This window comes from Psammomys obesus, unplaced genomic scaffold, assembly GCF_907164565.1.
Source record: "Psammomys obesus unplaced genomic scaffold, mPsaObe1.curated_primary_1811, whole genome shotgun sequence".
NCBI classification, from domain to species: Eukaryota; Metazoa; Chordata; class Mammalia; order Rodentia; family Muridae; genus Psammomys; species Psammomys obesus.
In genome coordinates this window covers 6,359,080-6,382,242 of record NW_026596152.1, presented here as the reverse complement: position 1 = coordinate 6,382,242, position 23,163 = coordinate 6,359,080, and the positions used below count along the sequence as shown (strand labels likewise).

The 23,163-nt window shown below is 43.9% G+C and overlaps 1 protein-coding gene across 1 annotated transcript in view; it reads right to left on the bottom strand.

The window, feature by feature from the left end:
• The window catches only part of LOC129666930 (protoheme IX farnesyltransferase, mitochondrial), a 116,817-nt gene that overhangs the window by 25,012 nt on the left and 68,642 nt on the right, over positions 1-23,163 (bottom strand). Inside the window, exon 5 of the mRNA XM_055594309.1 lies at positions 9,138-9,208. Within this exon, the coding sequence (XP_055450284.1) occupies positions 9,138-9,208 (71 nt within the window). The remainder of the gene's footprint in view (positions 1-9,137; positions 9,209-23,163) is intronic.

Here is a 23,163-nt window from a genome sequence, read left to right as displayed (position 1 = left end):
CCAAAACAACTTATAAAAGGAAGCATTTAATGGGGCCTTGTTTATAGTTCCCGAGGCTGAGTCCTTGACCATCATGGCAGGAAGTGTGGCAGCAGGCAGGCAGGGATAGCTCTGGAGCAGTAGCTGAGAGCTCACATCTAATCACAGTCACAGGGCAGAAAGTGAGACTGGGCCTGACATGAGCTTTAGAACCCTCAGAGCCCCACTCCAGGGATACCCCTCCTCCAACAAGGCCACGCCTCCTAAGCCTTTCTAAATAGTCCAGCCACTGGGAACAGAACATTGAAACATATGAGAGAATGTGGTCATTCTCAACCATCACAGACACTTTGATCCATCTATGAAAACCAGCTTCCAGTGCAGAAGTACAATCTCTGAATCTACTTAAGTCACTGGGCAGGACTTCTCAGGGAAACCCATTCTTCCTCACCCTCTAACAGCCAGTGCCTGCTGCAGGGGAGACCCTTTCTTTTTCCAGTTTGAGCCACATGGTTTAACTTTCTAACTCTCCCTTTAGTTTTTAATTTGTAGAACTTTAATCACTTATGCAAAACAGAGTTAAAGGATTTTAGCGTCTTTGCAAGCCTTTAATATCTTTAATAAACACAACTTAAAAAGTGAAGGCAGGACATCTATCCCCACAAGTCTGGAGAAGATGGGAGCTGTGTGTGCTCCTGTGGGGAGGTGAAGTCCTGAGACAGGTACACTTCCCTGCTCCTCTTCCCAGCAATCTGCATGTTTAAGGGACATGTTTATGCAGACACAGCAGGAACCAGGCTGCCAGCAGGAAGGAGGCAGTTGGGCTAACATGAAAGAAAGGGAATGGCAGAGGCTGTGCTTGGCAGACAACACGTGGCGGTGCATCACCCCCATTTCCAAATGCAGGAGTTGATGCGAGTTTGTTCTATTTTTAAATGCTGGTAACTAAGGCAAGCATAGCAGGCCCATACAATCTGGATTTGCTCTGACTGCTGCTCCACTGTTTGTTCTCTAGGGTCTAGTAAGAGAGAACGTGTCTGCTAACGTTATGAATGCTGCTCCCCATATTCTCTTTGTCTCACGGGTAAACAAGAGTTGAGGGTGTAGACCAGTGTAAGGAGGCCTCCCTTAGAGCCTGCAGAAATCCCTGGAGGGTATCCAGCACTGCAAAAGACAAAAGCAATGGCATAACAATGCCAATAACAACCAAGACCATTTTCCCCTCACCTTTATCTTCCTGAACCTCTCTACCAGTGGAAGGGGACCTCCCTGTCCGTTCTGGGGCACGTGCAATCCTTCTTGGTCTTTGCACAAACCGGGTCCTTGAATGATGATTCTGCCTGTACATCTCCCAGGCCACGCCTTTTAGTGCAGCCAGTCTACAGCATTCAACTTGATGTTCTCTGTACCTAACCGTATTGCCCAATAAATTCCTACAAACCACAAAAAAGAGAACTAAGCCCATATTCAGACTCACCAGTGGAAACAGTATTTGCACATGAGCAGTCTTGAGAGGAGGAACATCAGCCTCCCCAACCTCGATTAATGTTAAGCAAAACAAACAACAGCAACACAACAAAACAGACTAAGTTCCTAACATATGGTAGCCATTTCTTCATGTGAATGTTAATTAGAATACCTGGATGTCTTATAGCTATTAAATAGGGACATGGGACCTAAGGAGCCCATCACACACAGGGCTGACATCATCAAGACACTCAGAACCCAGAGTGCTTCACACTCACGCACACTTTCCCTTCTCTCCTGACTACCAGCAGCCTGTGGCTTCCAGAGACTCCCAGTGTGCACCTCGCTCATCCTTGGCAACGACTAGGTGTGATGATATGGACAAAGACTCTCTTGCTGACTTCTCAACTCCATGGCTCACGGTACTGGGCGATCTTATTTCCAGAACAATCTTCTCTACATTAACACCTCTGCAACTCAGTTGAGACCAAATTTGTTTTTCCTGCTGCTTCAAATCACTGGTTAACGTTACAGAAAGAAATTTCTATACTTACCAACTGTTTATGTTCTTATTACATTAGCAGTATACACATGCTGAGAGACCAATCATAACAAGCCTGCGAAGCTGTGCAGGCCTGTGCCTGGTCGTGTCCACTAGACCGGCGTGGCTCCCCTGCAGCCCACATAGTGTTTACATTTGCTTAAGTGCTTACTGGTAAAACCTTCAGTAAATTTGAAAAATGTCTTCTCTAAGTCCCTATAATACTTAAGCTAAACCGTGCTCTTTAAGTTAGTAATGCCAACTAAACAGTCCATTCATTTCATTCTAAAACTCAATCTTTATCATTCATTTTAAAGACAGGTATGGTTGACCCTGAATCCAAGGGTTTCCATTTATCCTCCCCAAATAACCTCCCGCTCAGCTCTTATCAGGCAATCTCCTGCGTACAGCCCACACCTAAGCCACACATTATGGATCACCCTCATCTGATCCATTAACTTGGAAAAACTAATGTTGACATCTATTATTTCTCTGTCAGCACTCACAAGGCTGGAAAATGGAAAATTCAAAGGAGATGCAATCAAAATACAGATGTCTTTCAAAATAACAGGAAGAAAGGCTTAGCCCAGGGGCCCTTGTCAGGAGGCATGCAATGGCCACTCCATTCTGTTCTGCATCTTCTACTGCTTCTCAGAGACCGCCCCATTCACACCTGTTTATTAATTTCATTTAACAGGTACTTTGGGGCTGTGCAGTGCTGTCTTCTGAGCCTTTGGTACACCTAATTCCCTTAACCATTTTATAAAGCTTTCAGCATCACACAAAGAAAATGCACAATTCTCTTAACACCATAGATGATCAATATATTCTGGACGAGCTGAATTAAGTGGGAGAATTCTAAAACATTTATTAGAAACAATAGGCCTTGATAATATTAAAAAATATGAGCCAGGTTTGGTGGCACACGCCTGTAATTCCAGCACTCAGGGAGGCAGAGGCAGTGGAACTCTGTGAATTCGAGGCCAGCCTGGTTGGCAAAGGAAGTTCAGGACAGCAAGCACCCATCCCCCAACAACAAAAAGAAAAAAAAAAGAAAGAAAGAAAAGAAAAAGAAAAAAGAAAAAAAGGAAAAGAAAAGAAAAAAAAAAGAAATTAACAGGGACAGACCAGGGGCAGGGCATCATTGAACTACCAGTCATATAAGGCACATTGGAAATTTAAACTGGAAAACTTCAAGTTTGAAGAAGATGGTAGATTATAAGTATCTACATCCCCCTGCACTCTGTGAAAATAAGGAAAACAGAAAATTTCAATTCTGACAGAACAATGAAACAATGCTAGGAAGAGCTACCAGGTGGGAAGGGGAGGGGAGAGAGGTGGCAGGCGTATGCATCCAAGGCAAAACAAACCACAGTTACGGTGATGTTTAGGAAGCTTTAAGTCTTGAGTATAAAGCACCTATAGGATCTGAAGCAAGTATGTGCTGAGGTGGGAGAGGTGGGCCCAGGGCTCACCTCTGAGGTGAGCTTCACACAAGCATCAGCTCAAGTTAGGCATAACTGCCCAGGAACAGCAGCCTCAGTGTCCCCTGCCCATCTCAAACTGTCAGTTTGCCTTTCTTTTGCCCCAGGGATCTGGGTTGGGGTGAACTACCAGGCTTATGCTTGGGCTGTGAAGATCTTTCTCATAAAGCTTTGGGCTTAGAGGACTGAACTGGCAACTCTGAGGGCTAAGGCTGAGATGGTCATTTTAGGGATGTGTAAAGCTAAGTGAGAGAGGGATACAGAATGTTGGCATTTAGAGAGTAAAATGCAGTGGTGCAGAGAAAAACAGAGGTGGCTGGGGGACTGGAGGTCAGCTGCAACCAGCAAGTGCTAAGGGAGAAGAGGACAGAGGAGCCACTGCACACAGCCAGCAGATGTCTGTCTAGGAGAGATGATCCACCAGTCCAAGTGATAAGCCAGAGAAGAGATCCCAGGGGTGGCTCAGTTGGGAAAGTCTTTGGGGAGGATCAGGGTGAGTCTACACAGAATGACCCACTCTCAGCAGAGCTGGGCAGAACCTGGAGAACTCTGCAGTGGGCATGTCCCAAGGGTCCTCAAGAACTCCCCCAAGAGCCTATAGGCAAGGTGGCTCTAATATGCTGAAGACAACTGCTTGTTCTTTAACCTCATAGCAACTAAAAAAATCCTAAGGCATTACTTCAAACCACTCTTCCAGGTATCTTTGAACTTTATCCAGTCAGGATAAATCTACTTTATCCAGTCAGGAACAGCGGGCAGGGAGATGAGTGCCTCACTGGGTGGGACAGTTCAAGGACATTGGACACTTGTATAACATAAGGGGCAGGAAGAAAAGATCTACTAGTGGGAATATGAAAACAGTTGGAAACCAAAGCCCCACAGACCTTAGAAGCAAACCACCGCTTAACTTTGTACATGACAAACCCCTATTGCCAACAGAGGTGGTCAATCTGAAGCCAGGGATCACATGTTCCCAGGGGAACAGCTGCGGTGGTTTGGCTCCAAGAGAGCTCCACTCATGGAGATGAGAGCGAGGTTAAGACAGCTCCATTATGAAGGCCCCTAGAGCATTTCTCTACAGACTTCCTTCTAGGCAGATGCAAGAGCTCTTTAGTCAGGAGCACTGTGGCTCCGGGAGTCTGCGTGTGCATCTGGGATGCTTCCTGAGTAATATGCTCAGAGTCACATGGTGGCTCCCACGCCACTAAAAAGCCTGATAAATAATTCTACCACGAAGGCCCCAGAGTTGAAGGAAAAAGCAGAAAGCCACAGGGTCAAGTGTTTCCACAGGAAAGACACTGGTAAATAGAAGCTGTAAAGACGTTTCTATTAGCTATCTCTGCCATTGCAAGGCAGCACGGGTCCAGGATACATCTCCGGTGGCAAGGAACCATGTCTGTACATTTTAAGATGAGCCCAGGCACCCGTCTTAACAGAAGGATAACTCTTTCACTAGTGCAGAAAATGAAACCAGTATTTTTCAAATGGGGTGAGATGAACAATTGGGTTTTTTTTTTGTTTGTTTGTTTGTTTGTTTTTGGTTTTAATCTTCTTAAATTTTAAGTGACAACAAAGCAATAAAGGAAGTCGCTTTTCTGGTGCCAGGAAATCCAGGGTTGAACATATGCTGAATACAAACTGTACCCCTGAGCTGGGAGTGGCACTTTATTGTATTTACTGTACTGTCAATATTTTGTTTTGCAATAGTCAATGCATAGTCCAGGCTGCCTTCAAATTTCTGATCCGTTCCCGTCCCCATCGCTTTATAACTATTGAGATCATAGGTACAGACCATCATGCCTGAGTACAACTGGCATTTTAAGCAGGTCACTCGAAGGTCATTAGAACTGAGGTACTGTCCTCTGTACTCTTCTTGGGAAGGTGAGGTGAAGAACATAATTTTATAAGTTTTGTTCTCATTAGACTATATTTTAGCTCTATTTCCCTCTTTGAGTCTAATGAAAAAATACAGAAAACTTTTCTATTTAAAATATAAAGAGTATGTTTTCATCATTTTAAAAAATACTAAATTAACTTGCTGTTCCTTACTTAACAACTGTAAGCAGTTACCCCCCCCCCCCATGTAAACAAACTGTACAAAAGGCAACAAGGATAAGGACAGGCGGGCAGCACTGGGCTGCCTCAGGTCAGGATACACTTGAATACTGAAGCATGTGGAGCCCAGCCCCACCATGTATTCAGTTTACTGTAGGTCAGCCCCAGGGTGAAACGTATTAAACTCTAAATTATCCTTCAAAATCCCATGAAGTCATCCATAAAGGACACGCAAGGTTATGTCCACAGTCTAGGGAACAATGGCTTTGCTCACTAAAGTTGGAGAATGGCCTGGGGAAGTTGCAGGTGGGATAAAAGCAAAGACTCAGCACTCAGAGCATTTGCCAGCAGGAGGCCTGTGCTGAGGAAGGCTGCCTGTCTACTCCTTCCTGCCTTCAGGTCCAGCTCCAGGGGCTAAAGAGTCACTGTTTTGGCTGGCAATGATGGGAGGTCTAGGCGCACACTAGATGCACAAGTTCTCAGTGATTATGTTCTAGTTCTTCACTCCTTTCCCTTATGAATTCCCTGAGACCTGTAGGTAGACCTGCAGGACGTGACGAAAGCAGAGTGCAGGGCCATGTCAGAAAGGAACAGGCGTTCCTTAGTGAACAAGGGTTGTAGAAGAGGGAAAAAGAAGCAGGCAAAAAGACAGGGGCCGAGGCAGGGAGGCGGGGTTGGCAGAGTCCATCCGCAGGAGACATGACGCCCACACAGCAGGCAGAGGCTTGGAAAGCAGACGCCAGCCACTCTCCCATCAGCCTAGTCAGAGAGACAGAGAACTCCAACATTACAGCTCAGGCCCAGCCCTCCCTCTTCCTGCTCCTAGCGGTCATTCACCCTTGAGGGAGTGTTTTAGCTGAAACTTGGCCCCAGTGTCCCACACTATGACCAGCTTCTGGCTTCCCAGGTCATAGCAAATCCAAACCAGTTCTTGCAGCGGTTTCTTCTAATCTCATGTCATATCACCGTATTTGTTCCTTGTTCCATAGCGCGTGCGCGCCATCTGCTTTACCCTGTCCATTGTGCCTAGAACTGTCTATGCTGAACACTTTCTGCAAATCGGAAGGTGCACTCCTCTTATCCTTTCGAAAGCATTAACATTCCATTTATTTGTATACTTGTCATTTATTATTCATTACGTGGTGTATATACATGCCACAGTATGCTTGTGAAGGTCGGAGGTCAACTTGTGGAAATCAGTTCTCTCTTTCTACCAAGTGGGCCCAGGGGACTGAACTGAGGTTGTTATGCTTGGCAGCAAGTACCTTTACCTGCTTTGTCATCTTGTATGGTCAGCCTCCCCTAATCTTAAAGCTCATGTGTTCATCCTTGTCTTCTGACCCCCGTGCCTATGTCATTGCTTTGACAGAATGTCAAGAAATCAAAATATATCCTCATCTTTTTTATTTCTCTGGCTTGGGAGCTATTTCTTTTCTCTACTGTCTGTCCATCCCTGTCTACCTGTTTGTCTATCTGTTCATTACTGCTGTGCTGGACTGATTAATGGTTGATGTAGAAAAACCCAGCTCACTGTGAGTGGTGCCACCCCTGGGCTGGTGGACCTGGGATGTCTGAGAACGCAGGCTGAGCCAGTCACAAGGAGCAAGCCAGTGAGCAGTGTTCCCCCAGGGCCTCCATTCCTGCCTTGAGTTCCTGCCCTGATTTCCACCAGTCACAGACTGTGACCTGGAAGTGTAAGATGAAACAAACCTTTTTCCCCTCAAAGTTGCTTTAGGTCATGGTGTTTTATCACTGCCAGAGACCCTAATGAAGACACCTGCCATTAGCACTGTGCCAAAAGTGACTAGTTTGTCTCTGTCTGCTATGCTCACTGACATAGCACACAATTTCTATCGGACTGTGGTCTCAGAACTTACAGTGAGTAGAGAGGAGGCCTGGAAAGCATGAGCAGACAGCATTGAGCTGTGCTGGGACAGCAACTGTACTTAAAGTAATGCCAGCAGCACAGCAGAGCCTGCAGAACCAGAGACAGAGCTCCTGGGCCACAGCAGGCACTGCTGGCATGCCTGGCAGACAGGAGGGAACATGGCATGGCAGGGAGGGCAGATGAACACAAGCCACTCAGGGTGAGGCTGGAAGGCCTGCAGGGAAGCACCCTAAGAAAAGGCCTCGGGTGACACTGTAAAGAATCAAAACAAAATATTTTGTCTTAATTACACTTGTAAAAGGGCTTTAAGCCAGAACCGATGTGATCATGGAAGGAAGACGCATCTGCCAAATGAATGGAAGCTGGAGAAGGGGAGAATAAAGGCAGAGAAGCCAGCCAGGCTGCTGAGCACTCTGCGCCGACTTGAAGCTGGTTCACAGCAAGGCAAGCAAACAACAGTCCAGGAGGCTAAAAGGCCAAGAGATACCAAACAATGATAAAGGGAAGTCCAAGGCTGCCTCCAGGTGTCTGGCTTTAGAAAACAAATGAAGAAATGTAAGGAAAAGGGCAGAGGTGGAGCGAGGCCTGTGAAGCCTGCAGGGCACCCAACAGAGATCTCCACAGCCTCTGGGCTCAGGACAGTGGTCTATGATAGCAGGATAAGCAGGGTAGATGAGACAAGAGAAGAGGGAGATCCTGTGCTTAACTTAGATACTCTGTGTTCACACACCACCTAGAATTGGTCTCTACATTGTGTCTGGCACAATGCATATGCTGCTTAAGAAGATGGTGTTCTGTAAGACACAGAACTGCTCCTTGGTCATCACTGCCCTTTAGAGTCTATGACTGTGCCTATCTGTTAAGTGCACTAAAACAAACAAATAAGAAACATTTTCTGGGAATCTTCCATGGAAGGAGCAATAAACTGTTATAAAGAATGAACGGGAAATTAGGAGGATTAAATGGGGAGGAAGATGGGAGGGTTGGGCAAAGGAGGAAATATGGGGAGAGATGGCTAATAAAGGGCTTAGGAAAACTATATTTAATCTACTACTGTAGAGGCTTCCTAAAATATATATACACATGAATGGAATTTAAATGAACTTATCATATAATGGAGAAGACAATATCCCAACTAGACATATTATACTATCAAGTAAAACCCTCAGTACTGGGAATGAGTTATATCTTTTTGAGTCTTTGGCCAAAGGGGTTCCATAGCGCCCCTCCAGACAACTCTAATTTGGTTACCTTCTATAACCTGTGGGTAAGACCCCACTGAAGACAGCACTTACTTATGGCAGAGGACATGGAGAAATCCAGCTGGCACTCAACTGGATGCTTCATCTCCACAACTAACATTGTTCATAATGCTGGAAGGTACTATACATGCTACCCGAGGAGAAAAGCAATCATCAGTCTGACCAGCTATGAACCCTGTGAGCTACAAGGTGACCTGCCTGTAAGATATTGGTACAATAGTGGCACAAATATTATGGGAATAACCAACCACCTTTTAAAATTAGATTTAAGGCTCACTGTATGAATGAACTCATATCTGACACTATTAACGAGGCCAAGAAACTGAGACCAGGTAGGTATTGGGATCTGGGGAAGGCTAACTATAATTATTTTACTTAATGGACATTACAATAAAAGAAGCTTCAGGGTGAATAAGTCAATGAATGTTCTAGAATGTAGAAGAAGATTAGTCATGATTTACCTGATCTGTCCACGAACCAGAGGCCTGTTTTTTGTTCTATTCATGTTTGAGTCAAACGGTACCTCAAAAAACTGTAAAAAGAAAGAGAAAAAACAAGAAAGTATCACACATCATAGAAAACAATTCTGCTTTGGTATAAAGGCTTTTCTACAACAGATTTTTATCCCTTTTCTTTCTTTTTGGTGGTGACAGTGCTGGAGACCTCCTACCAACTACTACAATGTCCCTGCTTCTCATCTTAACGCTGATAATATGACAAAATTATGAAACAAATTGTTTTAAAAAACGCATTGTTAAGAATGTGTACTTTCATGCTTTGAAAACTGTTTGCTAAACACACCGTTATAATCTTTAAAGCCATAGTTCCAGGTTTGAAGCAGTAGTGTCCTTCCCACTTGAGTCCTTCACATACTCCAAAGCCTGTGCGTCAGACATCAGCATTGGGCTACTGAGACCAGGAGTGATTAAGATCCAGACGCAAGAGTTGAGGTGAGACTATGATTTTGGTCTTCTTGCTCTGCCTGGCACAGGCTAGATTTCCTGTGCTACAATGGGTCCATTATTAGAAAGCTTGCAGCATCCCAGCATAAAAACCACATTCAACAGTCTCTAAAACACTTTTTTTTTTTTTTCTGTTTACCTGTCATAAGGCAGTTCAAGAAATTGTTAAGACCCATTTTCCAAACCCTTGTAATTTGTTACAAGTGCCTCCTACTTGTCATCTTTAGGGGTATAACAGACATCAAAATCTGATCAGGCTGTTTGAGAAAATCTTTGACTGAGTGGGCTGGAGGCAAATCAGAAGAAGAAACAGCAATTCAACAGAAGTCAGTCTAGCTTCAGCTGTGTTCCTTAATAACCCTGGGAGCTGCTCCCACGATGACTCAGTGGGCAAATCATATTAGTGCGATAAGGGCTCTGAGAAATACTAACATGAATAAATCTAATTAACGCTGCTTACTCAGTGTTTCCAAAACTTATTTGAGCATGAGATCTCTTTTTTTCAAGAAAAACATGTTTAACAGATTTCAGAAATGTCTGGTCTGAGTCTGCTTCAGTCATAGGAATACAAGTGCAAACTGTAGCTTCAATAATGGGCTCTTGACTCGGAGCTCTCTACAGGGTAGAGGAAGGCAGTACCGCCGAGAGCATTGTGAGAAGGGCTGGCGCCATCTGATGCTGCCTGAGAGCAAGCACTCGTGTCTCAGTGTTCTTTCTTATGTTAGCTTGCAAGTCTCAAGTCACCCTTCATTACGGAGGGAAAGGAAGCCAGGCAGGAGCTCAAGGCAGGAGCCTGGGCCCAAGAGATCTTGGAGGAAGGTGGGTTGCCAGTTTGCTGCTTCCCACAGCTTGCTCAGTCTGCTTTCTTGGACTGTATAGGACCACCAGCCCAGGGGTGGCACCATCGGTAGCACGCTGGACCCTCCCATGGCAACCCTATACACTTTCTGATGGGAGCATTTCTCAACCGAGGTTCCTCTTCCCAAAAGTTGACCAAAAACCCCAACCAGGACAACTGACCGCTTGTCACCTTGACACATCAATATCTTTCCCTTTTTTGTTTATACCCAAGATCTCATATCCATGTCAATATTACAATATAAAACATATTCCGACTTTTGAAAGCCCCACACTCTTTAAAAACTTAAACACTTTAGAAGTTCAGCCTCTTTAAAATACCTAATGTCTCTTTAAAATTTGATGTCTCTCAAGTGTTCCTGTAAACTCAAAACTAAGTTACATATTTCTTATTGTAAGAAGGAAGAACCAGGAAATGGTTACAAGCCAAATGAAAACCAAACTCCAAACCGTGTAAATCAAACCCTGCAGCTCAGGGTCTTGCATCTGGGATTCACTCATGATGTTCTGGGCTCCAAAGGGTTTGGGCAGCTCGGCCCCCTCAGGTTGCACCATTCTTAGCATGCAGAGCTTGCCTCGCAGGTTCAAGCCAGCCCCATGCCATACCTGCCTCTGCCCTTGGCAGTCTTCTCGTAGCCCCATCATCTCCACTGTGACAGGGTCTCCACAGCCTGCACGTGCATTAGTAACCTCTCCTGGGCATGCTGCATGAACTCTGACCCTGCCACATGGTGGCAAGCCTCAACTTCTCTCCATGAACCCTTCCATCACAGTGTTTCGAGTACAACTCAGGCTGCACCTTTGCCAGTTGTCTATTGTCTCTCCTGACCTCTCACAGTGACAGGTCTCAGCTGCTTTCCTCGAACTCTGCATGCCTTTAAAACTTACCACCTGGCAGCCCAAGTTTTGCTGCCAGCATGAAATGCTGCCTTGTCCCCTTCTTGTCATAGCTCTGTGTGCTGAACTCGAGAAAATACGCCCAGAAAATTTTACCTCAGCGATGATTGTTTCTTATTAATCAAGGCTGATTTTTCGGCCCCAACTTCCCTCAGTGATGGAGTATGACCCAGGAGCTGCCAGATGAAGTAAACTCTTTCCTACACAAGGTATGTCTTGCTAGCAGTATTTGATCTCAGCAACAGAAAGCAAACTGAGACAGAAGTTGGTACCAGAAGTTGAGTGTTGGCTGTAGCAGACTTGACCATGTTTCTTTGGAGAGGACTGTGGAAGCGTTTGGAACCCGAGGCTGGGAAGACCATTGAGTGCTCAGAGTTTAATGAGCTGTTGTGGAAACACAGAGGATCAGAATGCCTCTGGTCAGATGTGATATTTCAGGAGGAAGCAAAGACCCTCTCAAGACTGTTGGATGGAGGCAGGAACTGAAGTGGAGACCACAGAGGACACTGCTTCCTGGCTTGCTCCCATGGCTCTTGCTAAGCTTTCTTTCTCATAACAGCCAGGAATTTTGCCCAGGAGCAGCACAGCACCATCTCCAAAGGGCTGCCCTCACACATCAATCATTCATCAAGAAAATGCTCCACAGACTTGCCTATAGGCCAACATGATGAGGATGTTTTCTCAACTGAGGTGCATCTTTGAGGTGACTCTAGCTTTTGCTAAGTTGACAAAGAAACATCCAGACACACACATGAACAATCACACAAAGCTTCATTCTAATATATTTGGGAAATCTGGAAAGTCCCAGTCTTTAAAAATTAAAATATTTTAAAAGTTCAGTCTCTTTAAAATATCTAACATCTCTTTAAAAATCCAAAGCCTCTCAAGTGTTGGTCACTAGATTGCCCCGCCCCCTTTCCTCCAAGGTCTCAGGCATTTGAGAACGTGCATCAACTGGTTTGCTTCTCACATCTTACTTAGTGTAAGTTGCACAATATCAAGAAGCCAGAAGACATGAAGAAAATGGATAGCACCCAAACACAAAAAAATGTCTTTTCTCCTTTGGGGGAGACATGAATGCCTTTGAGTGGAGGCTGTAAGAGCATAAATGATACTTTGATACGGTCTATTTGGAAATGAAATTTGCTTGAAAGGTGGAGTGAGTGTGACAGCTGGCTTTCATGTCAGTTTGCCTATCCTGGAACTACACTGACCAAAGCCTCTTCCTGTGTAGCTGTGGGTTACAGTCTGTCTTGGAGCTCGAGAGAAGTTTGGAAGTGGACGCGAAGCAGAGCCATGTCAATTCTGGGAAAGCTGGTGTGGTGTCAGGTGCTGTTCGTAGCTCACACTCAGGGGTAGATCTGACGGCCACAGTGTTGGCTTCCAGCAGCACTGGCCTACAGCTTCTGCAGCTCCTGCCGGATCGACCGGGCTGCAGCTGGTTCCCACATTCTTCCACCTTCGGAAGCTCTTGAGCCAAGTTTGTGTGCTGTTCTCTGGCGAAGTGCACCAGCTCTTCTGCAGGCCACCTGGAGCATCAGCGGCAGCTGCTTGCAGGGATCCAGATGGTCCAGTTCATCCTCACTAGTCTCTGTGTTTCAGACTCCACGCTGTTCCCCTGCTCCCCTGCTTTCTTGATCATGGCTTTGCTTATGGACCTTGCATCACACACAAGCAAAACAGCCTTACCTGATCTATGCAATGCTCAGATTGCAGAAAAGCTGATTCCTCTACATCCCTTATGGTACTCACTGTGGGTCTGACATTCTGATCACACCATCACTGACATAGGGTCTGCCCTTATTTTTCAACATGGCTACTATATTAAACGTGCTTGATCTGAAATTGAAGAGGTTATTTAGTGGTTAGGTGCATGACCTGCTCTTGCAGAGGACTCAAGTTCAAGTCCCAGTACCCATATCACATGGCTCACAATGATCTTAACCAACTTCTATGGGGCTGGTGCTTTTAACCTCCACAGGTATTGTACACACCCATGCACATACATGTAACTAAAAATTGTTTTGAAGCGTCTTTGACTTTTCATTACCTATTAATCTAAGTGGCAGACTTCTGGAGATGTGAATATAAAATTCTTAATGTTGAAAGAGAAACAGTATAATCCTATGCAAATGAGTTTTCAATGAGCCATCAGCACAAATAATGCTTAAATGCATGGGCTGTTATGCACTTCAGTAAAAAAAAAAAAAAACGATGTATAATTTGTAAGTATTAACAATGATCAGAATATATATCCTATATTGCATTAGCTTAAGACTTGTGTTAAAAGGTACTCTTGTAACTGTTCATATCACCCCCTGAACTCAATTTTCAAATACCTTTTTTAGGCATTTGAAATGATTTTTTCTTTTTGTATATTAATTTTATTCCATGGGACTAATGAGGATTTCAATAACAAATTAAGCTATGCTGATGTTTATATGGCGGTGTCTGCCATGACGCAGAACTTTAGTAGGCTGAAGCTCTGCGCGTGGCTGTGCACACATGTACTTGCTCATTAAGGAGGGATTTTCATAAACTCGTTCATCTGGATAGGAAATCTACGACGGTGTCTGTATTTCCGGGGAGTCAGCCATCCAAAGATGGCAACTGGGTGTAGAAAATGGCAGGGACCTCCAGGATGCCACAGGTTGATGGCAGCTTTGGCCTCCAATTCTCAGGACAAGCACCTGGGCAGAAATTCCATGCTAACAAGACTTAGGGTTCATTTCAGTGAAGGCACGCACCCCTTCCACACACCAGGAGACCAGAGCTCATGCTTCTTGATTCTGTTTTCCAGAGTGTCTTTCAGTTAGGGCATTGCTTTGGTTTAGATGTTTAAACCGCATTTCCAAAACACATTGCAGACTACGTTCAGATGCAAGTTTATGCACGTTAGCAGTTAGACTGTAGGTCTTACATACAGCGGCTGCTGTCTACTCATGTTTTCCTGTGGTTTATAATTTCTTTTTTGCCTGTAATCTTATCATGGCTTTAACTATTTCTGAAGCAGACAACTTGAAATTTTGCAACCTGTGATGAATATAAAAGACAAATGTCGTATAAACTCTCAGAACATGTGGTTTCCTTGACATCCAAGGGAGGCTGACCTCAAGATGCTGCACATGTCCGAGTCCCATGAATGGAGTGGGAAGTAAGGCAAGCAGAGTGCCGTCACACGGCCACATGCTCTATGTTACCATCTGCTTCCTTGCTCTACCTACCACAGTGGGAATACTGCGGAAGCAGCAGCAAGGTAAGAGTGTGCCAGTTTGGCACAGGCACAAGTCCTGGAGCTGAAAACTTCTGACTTGGAGGCTTAAATTTATGAGCCATGCAATAAAGAAACAAAGAGGATGAACAGTCCCAGGAGAGGTCAGAGCACACTGAGAGGGGCACAAGAGAGCACTCTCTGGACAGTTGCACAGCTCTCTCCTGGGACTGGGATGCTCAGAACTCGAGTGGGCCAGAAGACTAGTAACTTCACCTCACTCCCCAGTACACTGACTGGTCCCCAAGAGCTTAACTGATCTAAAGTGGGTCAGCTGAGACTCTTTTCCTAGGACACTACAAGGCAGTGCTCAGTGAAACACCATCGGCTTCTTTCACTGCTGGTGGCCACAGGATAACATGCATGGAAAATAAAAAGGGAGGTGAGACCAATGCTGATTCTAGGGAGCAGTATTCTGGAAGGGCCTCAACTCTCCCTTCTGCAGTTTAATTGAAAGCTTCAGTGTCCTGGGAGCATGAGGAAAAAAAAAAAAAAATCCAAACATCGAAGCAATGAACACCTCACTTTCCCCCTCTGCAAATAATTTATTTTCTGTTCAGGTTAAATTTTCAAAAGAGCTTTTTCCTCTCAATCTGTTTTCTTTGTAATAATGCACCAACTGTTCGGACTTTTTCATTCTGAACTTTTCCTTTCTTCCTCAGGCTTACAGCCTTGCCATCTCTCTGCCACAGGTTCCCTACCCTACAGCAGCACCAAGATGAGCTGTAGTGCTCGCACGCGTGGGCTGAAGTGCAGTAGAAAGGAAAGTCAACCTTGCCCAGAGGACAGGGGCCTTGCTCGCTCTCGTACCATGTGTAACCTGTTTGTAGGGGTGGCAGATTCACCCTTAGATGACGTCAGCCATCACTGCCCTGGCTTCTCCTGGCTGGCTCCTGAGTCTGCTTAGCCTATTCCTGCTGGTACACTTCTTCCAGCAAGCAGGAAGTAGGCTCCAGGGCTCTCTGTTACTCACTCTAATATCTCAACTAGGAAGAAGAGTCACTGCTACTTTCAAGAGAAAGGTTCAGAACCAACAAGCCATGAGGACTATCTTCAAAGCACAGGAAAGGTACTGGTGGAGACACAGTGACACAGTGCTCCCACTTAAAGCACAAATGCTAATTTATATATATATATATTAGAGAAAAAGTCCAACCTCAGAAAGAAATAGGAAGGTGCTAGGCAGACAGTACCTTCAAGTCACTTAGAATTCACTATAAAGCTAATAATCCCAAATCATTTCATTTTGAGTGCATTATACCTACAAAATACCTTTCCCATGGAAGAAAGGGCACTCCTCATTTAAGTATTTGATGGGATTCAGTAAATTTATATGAGTTATCAGTTTGAGAGTCAAGTTAACAGTTCTAGAGTAGTAAAGGTGCCATTTTTTTTCTTCTCAAAGTCGCCCAATAACTATTGGAAGCCTTTGGTGGTGTTTGTGGTTTTCTGTTACACCACGGTGTAATAGCAATTGATGCTCAAAGACAACGTACACCTACTAACCAACCCATCTCACAGAAAACACATTCTATGGCATTCCTGAACCTTGGGAGTTAAAATCACATAGACGAAAAATAAGATAAAATACAGCTTGGTCCACGGCTCTTACTTATTTGGGTATGATTATATTGTACACGCACAAAAAGAGATCTTCATTCTAGAGATGTCTGTAAGCCGAGCTAGGTAAAATATCCAACTAGATAACAAGGTATACCTTTTCTCTCCCTGCACTAAAGAGTGAGAGCAACATTCCTCCAAAGGCCCCACAGAAGAATAGACCCTGGAGCCTGTTGGAGTTCAGAGCTTGTTTCTCCATCCATCTTCTCAAAAGCTGTCAATGTGTGTTTGTCATTCCAATCTAGCTCACAGCTCCTAACAGCCCAAGATAATATCTCAATCAATCTCAGACCAGATTAAAAGGGATGTTTAAAAAAAAAAAAAAAAAAAAACAACTCAGGGAGGGGCACCAGTAGGACCCACACATCACTTCTTACAAGCCAGTGAAGATGCTCAGTCAGCTGTCTATCTTCCCTTGTCACTAATGTCCTACTGGTCTACCTCCAGTAAACAAATGAAGACTCCTTCCCATTGAGTTTTTCCCCATGAGGCATTTAAAATAGCAAATGCAGGCAGTCTGGCATTCATTAAAAGTGGCTTTCACGCACATGGTGACTGGGCAATAGTTTCTAAACAGGTCTCATGAGCCATCTCTCATGATGGCTTTGTCCTCAAAAGAAAAAAAGAAAAAAGGCTCAAAAGGTAACCTAGCCCTTATTAAAGGCAAATACTACATCCTAGAGTGAAAGAAGTGAAAACACCCAGCCTGTGCCTAGCTTCAGAGCCTCTGCTCTAAAGTAACCTTTTGTTCCTGCCAGGGGGATCTCAATGTGTAAACACTGCTTCTGACAAAAGATGGAAGGAAATGGAAATATTTATAATACCCGTCTCTGGGTAGTGAGGGAGAGTGATTTATTACTCTTATCTTCTCTATTTTTCAGTGTCTATAAAGACCATGCATTTTCTATTTATGGAATAACTGAAAGTAATCCCAAGCCAGGTGTGGCGGTGCACACCTTTAATTCCAACCTTGCAGGGGTATCAGGGAGGTGAGAGTTAGGGCCCACCCTGACTGCGTGACCAAACCCTGTATCAAAACCCAAACCAAACATTTCTACCTAACTGATACAATACCTAGACAGCCATTCTCTAGGTTAACCAAATAAAATAATTACTAAGCTCATCTAATACAAAATCAGCATTAAGGGAACCCTCGCCAATCATGTCCTGTTCTTCCCAGAGTCACATAAAACGACGAATGCTAATCTCAAGTATGTCACACACAGGCACCACCCATCTCCAGAATGCTTCATGGGCTCACCCTTCCCAGCCATTAGCCAACTTTCCTACCACTCCTGGCACAGGCCCCCTTCCTCCTTCCATTTTGCATACAACAATTAGTGTTCTTTTTAGAAGCAAGGCTGGCCAAGTTCTTTTCTAGCATAAAATCCCTCTGTCTGCCCGCCACTCGGGGAAGGAAGCGAATCCTCCGACATGGCTTGCAAAGCTCTCACAGCCACCCAGGTAGCTGGACTCTTTTGCTCTCTGCCTCTTACACAGCTCTTTCTGGGCAACCTACCAGTTCTTCGAGGGCATGCTTTCAACAGGGCACACACCATGCATTGCCTGCCTGTGGGGATCTGCTTACCCATATCAGGGCTGACCAGGTTGCCCTAGACTCCACGTTCCAGGCTGCGCCTAGGCAGAAACACTTTACGGGAAAAAGCTACCATGTAGGAGATCACCATTCCAAAGGCATGCTTGCCAAGGTCCACTGGGACCTCCTGCAACCCCACTTCACCCCATTCAGCTCCAGTGCTCCAGCCTGTAGCCAAGTGTTTCACTCCAGCCACTCTTGGGCACCTGTTGTTTTTCTTCTTCCTCCACCTTCAACACCAGCCAGGGCATTCTCTGTTGCTGAGCAATGGCTCCCTCTAACAGGGCAACAACTCCCTTTCCTTCTCTCACTCTACCACCATGAGTAGCCTCCTCTCCTAATGTTATTATCCATGGCTGGTACCCCTGCTTGAGCTGGCACTCCTGTCTCCTCCGTACAGGAAACAGCGCGTCAATCATCCTTCCAGCTCATTTAGCCTGTGTCTTTCATTGATGGATTATTCTCCTGTACATCTAAATGAACTCATTTTGCCCATCCAACCTCTCCTCTCAGCTGGACACATCTTCCACGAGCATTAGCTACTTCAGCACAAGGTGAACTCTTGAGGGGGCGCAATGAGCTGAGTTTACAACTCAGCACATTTAGTCAATGGGGGAATCCAGGGTGAGTTGAGAGTCTCCAAAACCTCTAAGAAAGTGCTAAGGAATTTCCATTCGAACAGCTGCCAAAGGCTATAATTCCCTCAAAGTCTATTCTTAAAATAGTGAATTCTAAAGGCTGTTTTGAAAAGTAAATAAATGCACCAAAGCTTACCCAACAAAGCTACTGGCTACTGGCATCAACAGAAACAAACAAACAAACAAAAAACAAACAAACAAAAACCCCTCACCTTTAAAATATTAGAAAAATGATCAGTTAGTACTACACAGTTATGACTTAATATAGACATAAGATCTGGATAATTAATAAAATTATTATTATAAAACTCCTTGCAGAGTTCTCTGCAACTGTAACACTACAGAGGCACCTTACGGGTGGTAACGAGATTAAACAATAGAATGACAGTTTGACGGCACTGGCTTCCTAAAATACAAAACATTTAACTGTCATTGTTAAATAAAGAAAAGCTACATCACAAGCTGTGCAATGAAATTGGCCAACCTGTAGAGAGGGTCCAACACTGCTGTAATACACATCTGGTCACAGTGCGTGGGGTAGGGGCTAGAGAAATCATTAAGCAATCTGAGAACTCCCAAACAAAGACACTGTAAAATTCTGTACTATAAAGCAAAGGAAACACTTAATCCCTCAGGAGCTGCAGTGTGTATTTCAACTGGGTTATCCCTTCCCTTGGAAGGACACAGTGATACACCAAAACCTGGAATGACACTGGATCTCCAGTGCACACGTGTGACACAAAGCCAGTTTGCCTCGCTCTCCTGGCACCTGTTGTCGAATCATCTGTGAGAGATTACTCCAGGCAGCAGAAGAGGAGGGGCGGAAGGAGGAAGGGGAGGGACAGAAGGGAGGAGCTGGAGAGGGAAAAATGCCAGTCTTTCTTATGCTGCTTATTAGCAAATACAGTGCCACATACTTTTCTAAAAGGCAGTTGTTACGTTTGCTTCCTATAAGCTGCCCCCTACGTTACGCCCCTACAATACGCTGTGTCTTTGAACTTAAGCCCTTACAAACCTGTGGATGGAAAGGACCTGGTTATTACGAGACACTGATGTTTTACTCTATTCTTCATGCCTTTGAGATGCTGTCTTGGGGCAATAACAGCACATTTCAACCTCAACAAAATTTCTCTACTACCCATCTCTTCCACAATGCTGAAATATTCTCTTCCCAATCCCTTGAACGTATTTTGAAATAACTACGATCTATGTTTAAAGAATAAGCAGTTTTCAAGAGTATATTACAAAATGTGTTTCTATGTGACTATTAGTGGAAAACTATAATAAATGAAAGCAACAATAATCCACTTAAAATAATAAATAACAACAACACAATACCTGCATTAAATGAGCAAAGAAAACACGAGGGTATTTCTGAAAGTCTAGGTGGCAGAGGGGAGTTGCTGATGGGAGTTCTCCTAACAGGTTTTAGCAACTGCCTGTGCCTGGATTCTCCGTTTTGTTTTCATTCTGATGACTGAAACTGCCTTCGCTGTGGCTGGTGAATTAAGTATATGTGCCCGGGGAGCTGGGCCGCCCACCCATATGTCAGAAGGGGGTGGCAGTTCCTACTGAAAGATGTGGGAAGGCTGGAAATTCCTACCACAGGGCAAGACATTTGTCATGTACGCTGGGTAGGAATGCTGGGTAATTGCCCAGAACTCTCAAAATTTAAGCACACTATAGCCTTTTCTCTCAGAAGCCACAGCAAATCCTTCACTAAATGTGATTTGTTCTAGAGCACGCCAGTACATTCAGCACCTCACCAAGGGGCCCACGAACAGCAGCATGGCCAACCAACCCACGGGGGGGGGGGGGGGGGGGAGTCCGATCAACACTCATATTTCCAAGTCTTCTGCTAACAGTAAGTGGTGAAAATGTTTGTTTGTTTGTTTTCTCTGACATGTGAATAAATATAAAATCTTAGGTGTTGCTAGGAAAAATGAAGCCACAATAAAGATCAAAGTTCAAAGCCGGGCCCAGCAGCCATGGTGCAAACCTTTAATACCAGCACTCAAGAAGCAGAGGTAGTGGATCTCTGAGTTCAAGGCCAGTCTGGTCTGTAGCCAGAGCTACACAGAGAAACTGCTTCTCAACCCCTCGACCCTCCCATCACCACCACAAACAAAACAAAACAAAACAAAACAAAACAAAACAAAACAAAAACAAATGAAAAAGTTCACGATCAGTTTTTCAGTGATTACTTAACTTTAAATAAATTTTAAGCCAACTAACAACGTGGTATATTAAGAATTTATTCCTAATTTTCTGTCAAACTCCACAAAGCAGACACATTTTAAAAATGTATTAGCTTTTTATGGGTATGAAGGCTTTTCCTGAATATGTGTAGGTGCCTGTGGAAGTCAGAAGAGGGTGTTAGATCCTAGGGAACTGGACTTAGAGATGGCTGTGGGGCTTGGAACTGAGCCGGGTCCTCTGCAAGAACAGCTCGTGCTCTTAACTACTGAATCATCTTTCTAGACCGCAGGCAAACCTGTTAAAATGCCCATAGAGTAGCTGCTGTGTGACAACAGTTTTACTAGTGCAAACCTCATGAGAGCTGAGATGGGTTATATTTGGTCATCAAATCCCAATACTAAGAGAATCACAATAAGTTTAATAAATATCTATGTCACCATCTGATCCAATTCTTAAGAGACAGGAAATAGATACGGTATTCCCTCTTAGATATGTATGTAAAATGGGAGCCAAATTTTGTGACAAATACAACTTAAAGAGAAAAATGTTAGTGTTGTCATTAAATATTCTACCAAAGGAAAGGTTTTAATTACTAGCTAAACTTATTTTGCATTATTAGTTTGATTTTTGGGAAAGCTAGCTCAGTCCTCTGAGAGGGTACACCATTTCTGGAGGCACTGCAATGGCTGATGTGTGGGTTGATGGAGCAGGCCTCTAGTTCACCTCTCTGCTCCAAAGCCCCACTTAGACACCTCAAACTGAAGCTACATAAAACACAGACTTGCCAAAACACATACTATACTTGATCTTAGATAAGAGCCAGGAAGCAAAATTCTTCTGAATTTTGAATACTGGGTTTCATTTAACTGGAAGAAGCCCCTTGGTCCCAAATGGACCATTGTGGATTCTCTAGATAAATACTCTATCAAAAAGCTATGTGTCCAGCCTGTGCCTAATTTTTATTTTAAGACAGGGCCTCAAGAAGTTGCTCAGGCTGGTCTTGAACCAGGCCCTGACCTCAGAATCCTCGTGTTTAGCCTCCAAGTACCTGAGATTGTAGGCCTGCATCAGGCCCAGCTTGGAAAGACAGTTCTTTAAGAGATGCCCTTGTTTCTTTACTTCCTTGTAGCTAGGTGAGGGGATACTGGAAGGAGAGAAGGGTGGCTATTAGCAGTGTGTTTATTAAAATAAGAAATGACAAAAAACTGACCCCAAAGCCACATGTTAAATGATATGGAATGTCAAAGCATATAGGCAAATAATTTTGAATCTTAGGTAAGTACACTTCATATCAGACTTTCCTTTAAAAATGTCACATGAGCTCTAAGACTCATTCTGATGGAACCATATACATATATATTTACACAAAATTGAATCTTAGCACTTGGGAGCAAAGACAGGCAGACTTCTCCGAGTTTCAGGCCATCCAGGGCCGCATTAATGAAACAAAAGAATGTCCTAGTTGCATTTATTTATTTATTGGGGAGGGGCATGCATGCCACAGGACATGTGTGGCATTCAGAGGGTACTCTTGGGAGCTCCTAAGATGTGGCTTTTACCATGTGGGCTCCTAAGATCAAACTCAGGTCACCAGGCTTGGTGGCAGGTGTCTGTACCCACTAAGTCATGTCATGGCCCCTGAAATCATGTATTTCAGCATCTTCCACATTATGTACTATTTCTCTAGTGCATGAATGAAATTCTCTGTTTATTGATCTAATGTATGTGGGCATGTGTGTGCCATACTGCGCATGTGGATGGGCAATCTCTTTCCACCATGTGGGTCTTGGAGCAAACTCAGGTTATCAGGATTGGTGACAAGCACCATTAACAGCTAAAGCATTTCCCTGGACCTAACACAATGGAATCCTAAGTTATACATTCCAGAACAGAGCATTAACAATAACTATTACAATGATCACAAAATGTAAAAGAATGAAAATGTAAATAGATTAATTACTATATGATACATAGTATATGGTAATATTAGCAAACAGACCTCTTGTAAGAGAATAGTCTGTGATGTCGAATTTTATCACAGTTACTACGCTAATGTGATTTCAGTGGCTTTTATACCATAAGGAGAATGAACTAAGATGGTCCCTATTCCGACAAAGGACCGTGTGTAGAGGTAAAATACACATATCAACTGACATTTAATAATGATGACTTTTAAACATTCTAATACAAAAGTGTGATCTAAGACAGAGAAATTAACACTACAAGTTATGGCTAGTCAAAAAGTCTCAGGCAGTACTCATGCATAAAAATTTTAAATAATATATGACTAGCAGCTGTGAGAGAGACCCTAGAATAAATGAATGTGATTTTTCAAAATGATGGTTCTAATAAGTAACTATATTTGAGGCATCATTTCCTTTACCATTTATCATCACGGTGTGACATTCACTTGGCCAAAAGTTATTCTTAAAAGAAATTTGCTAC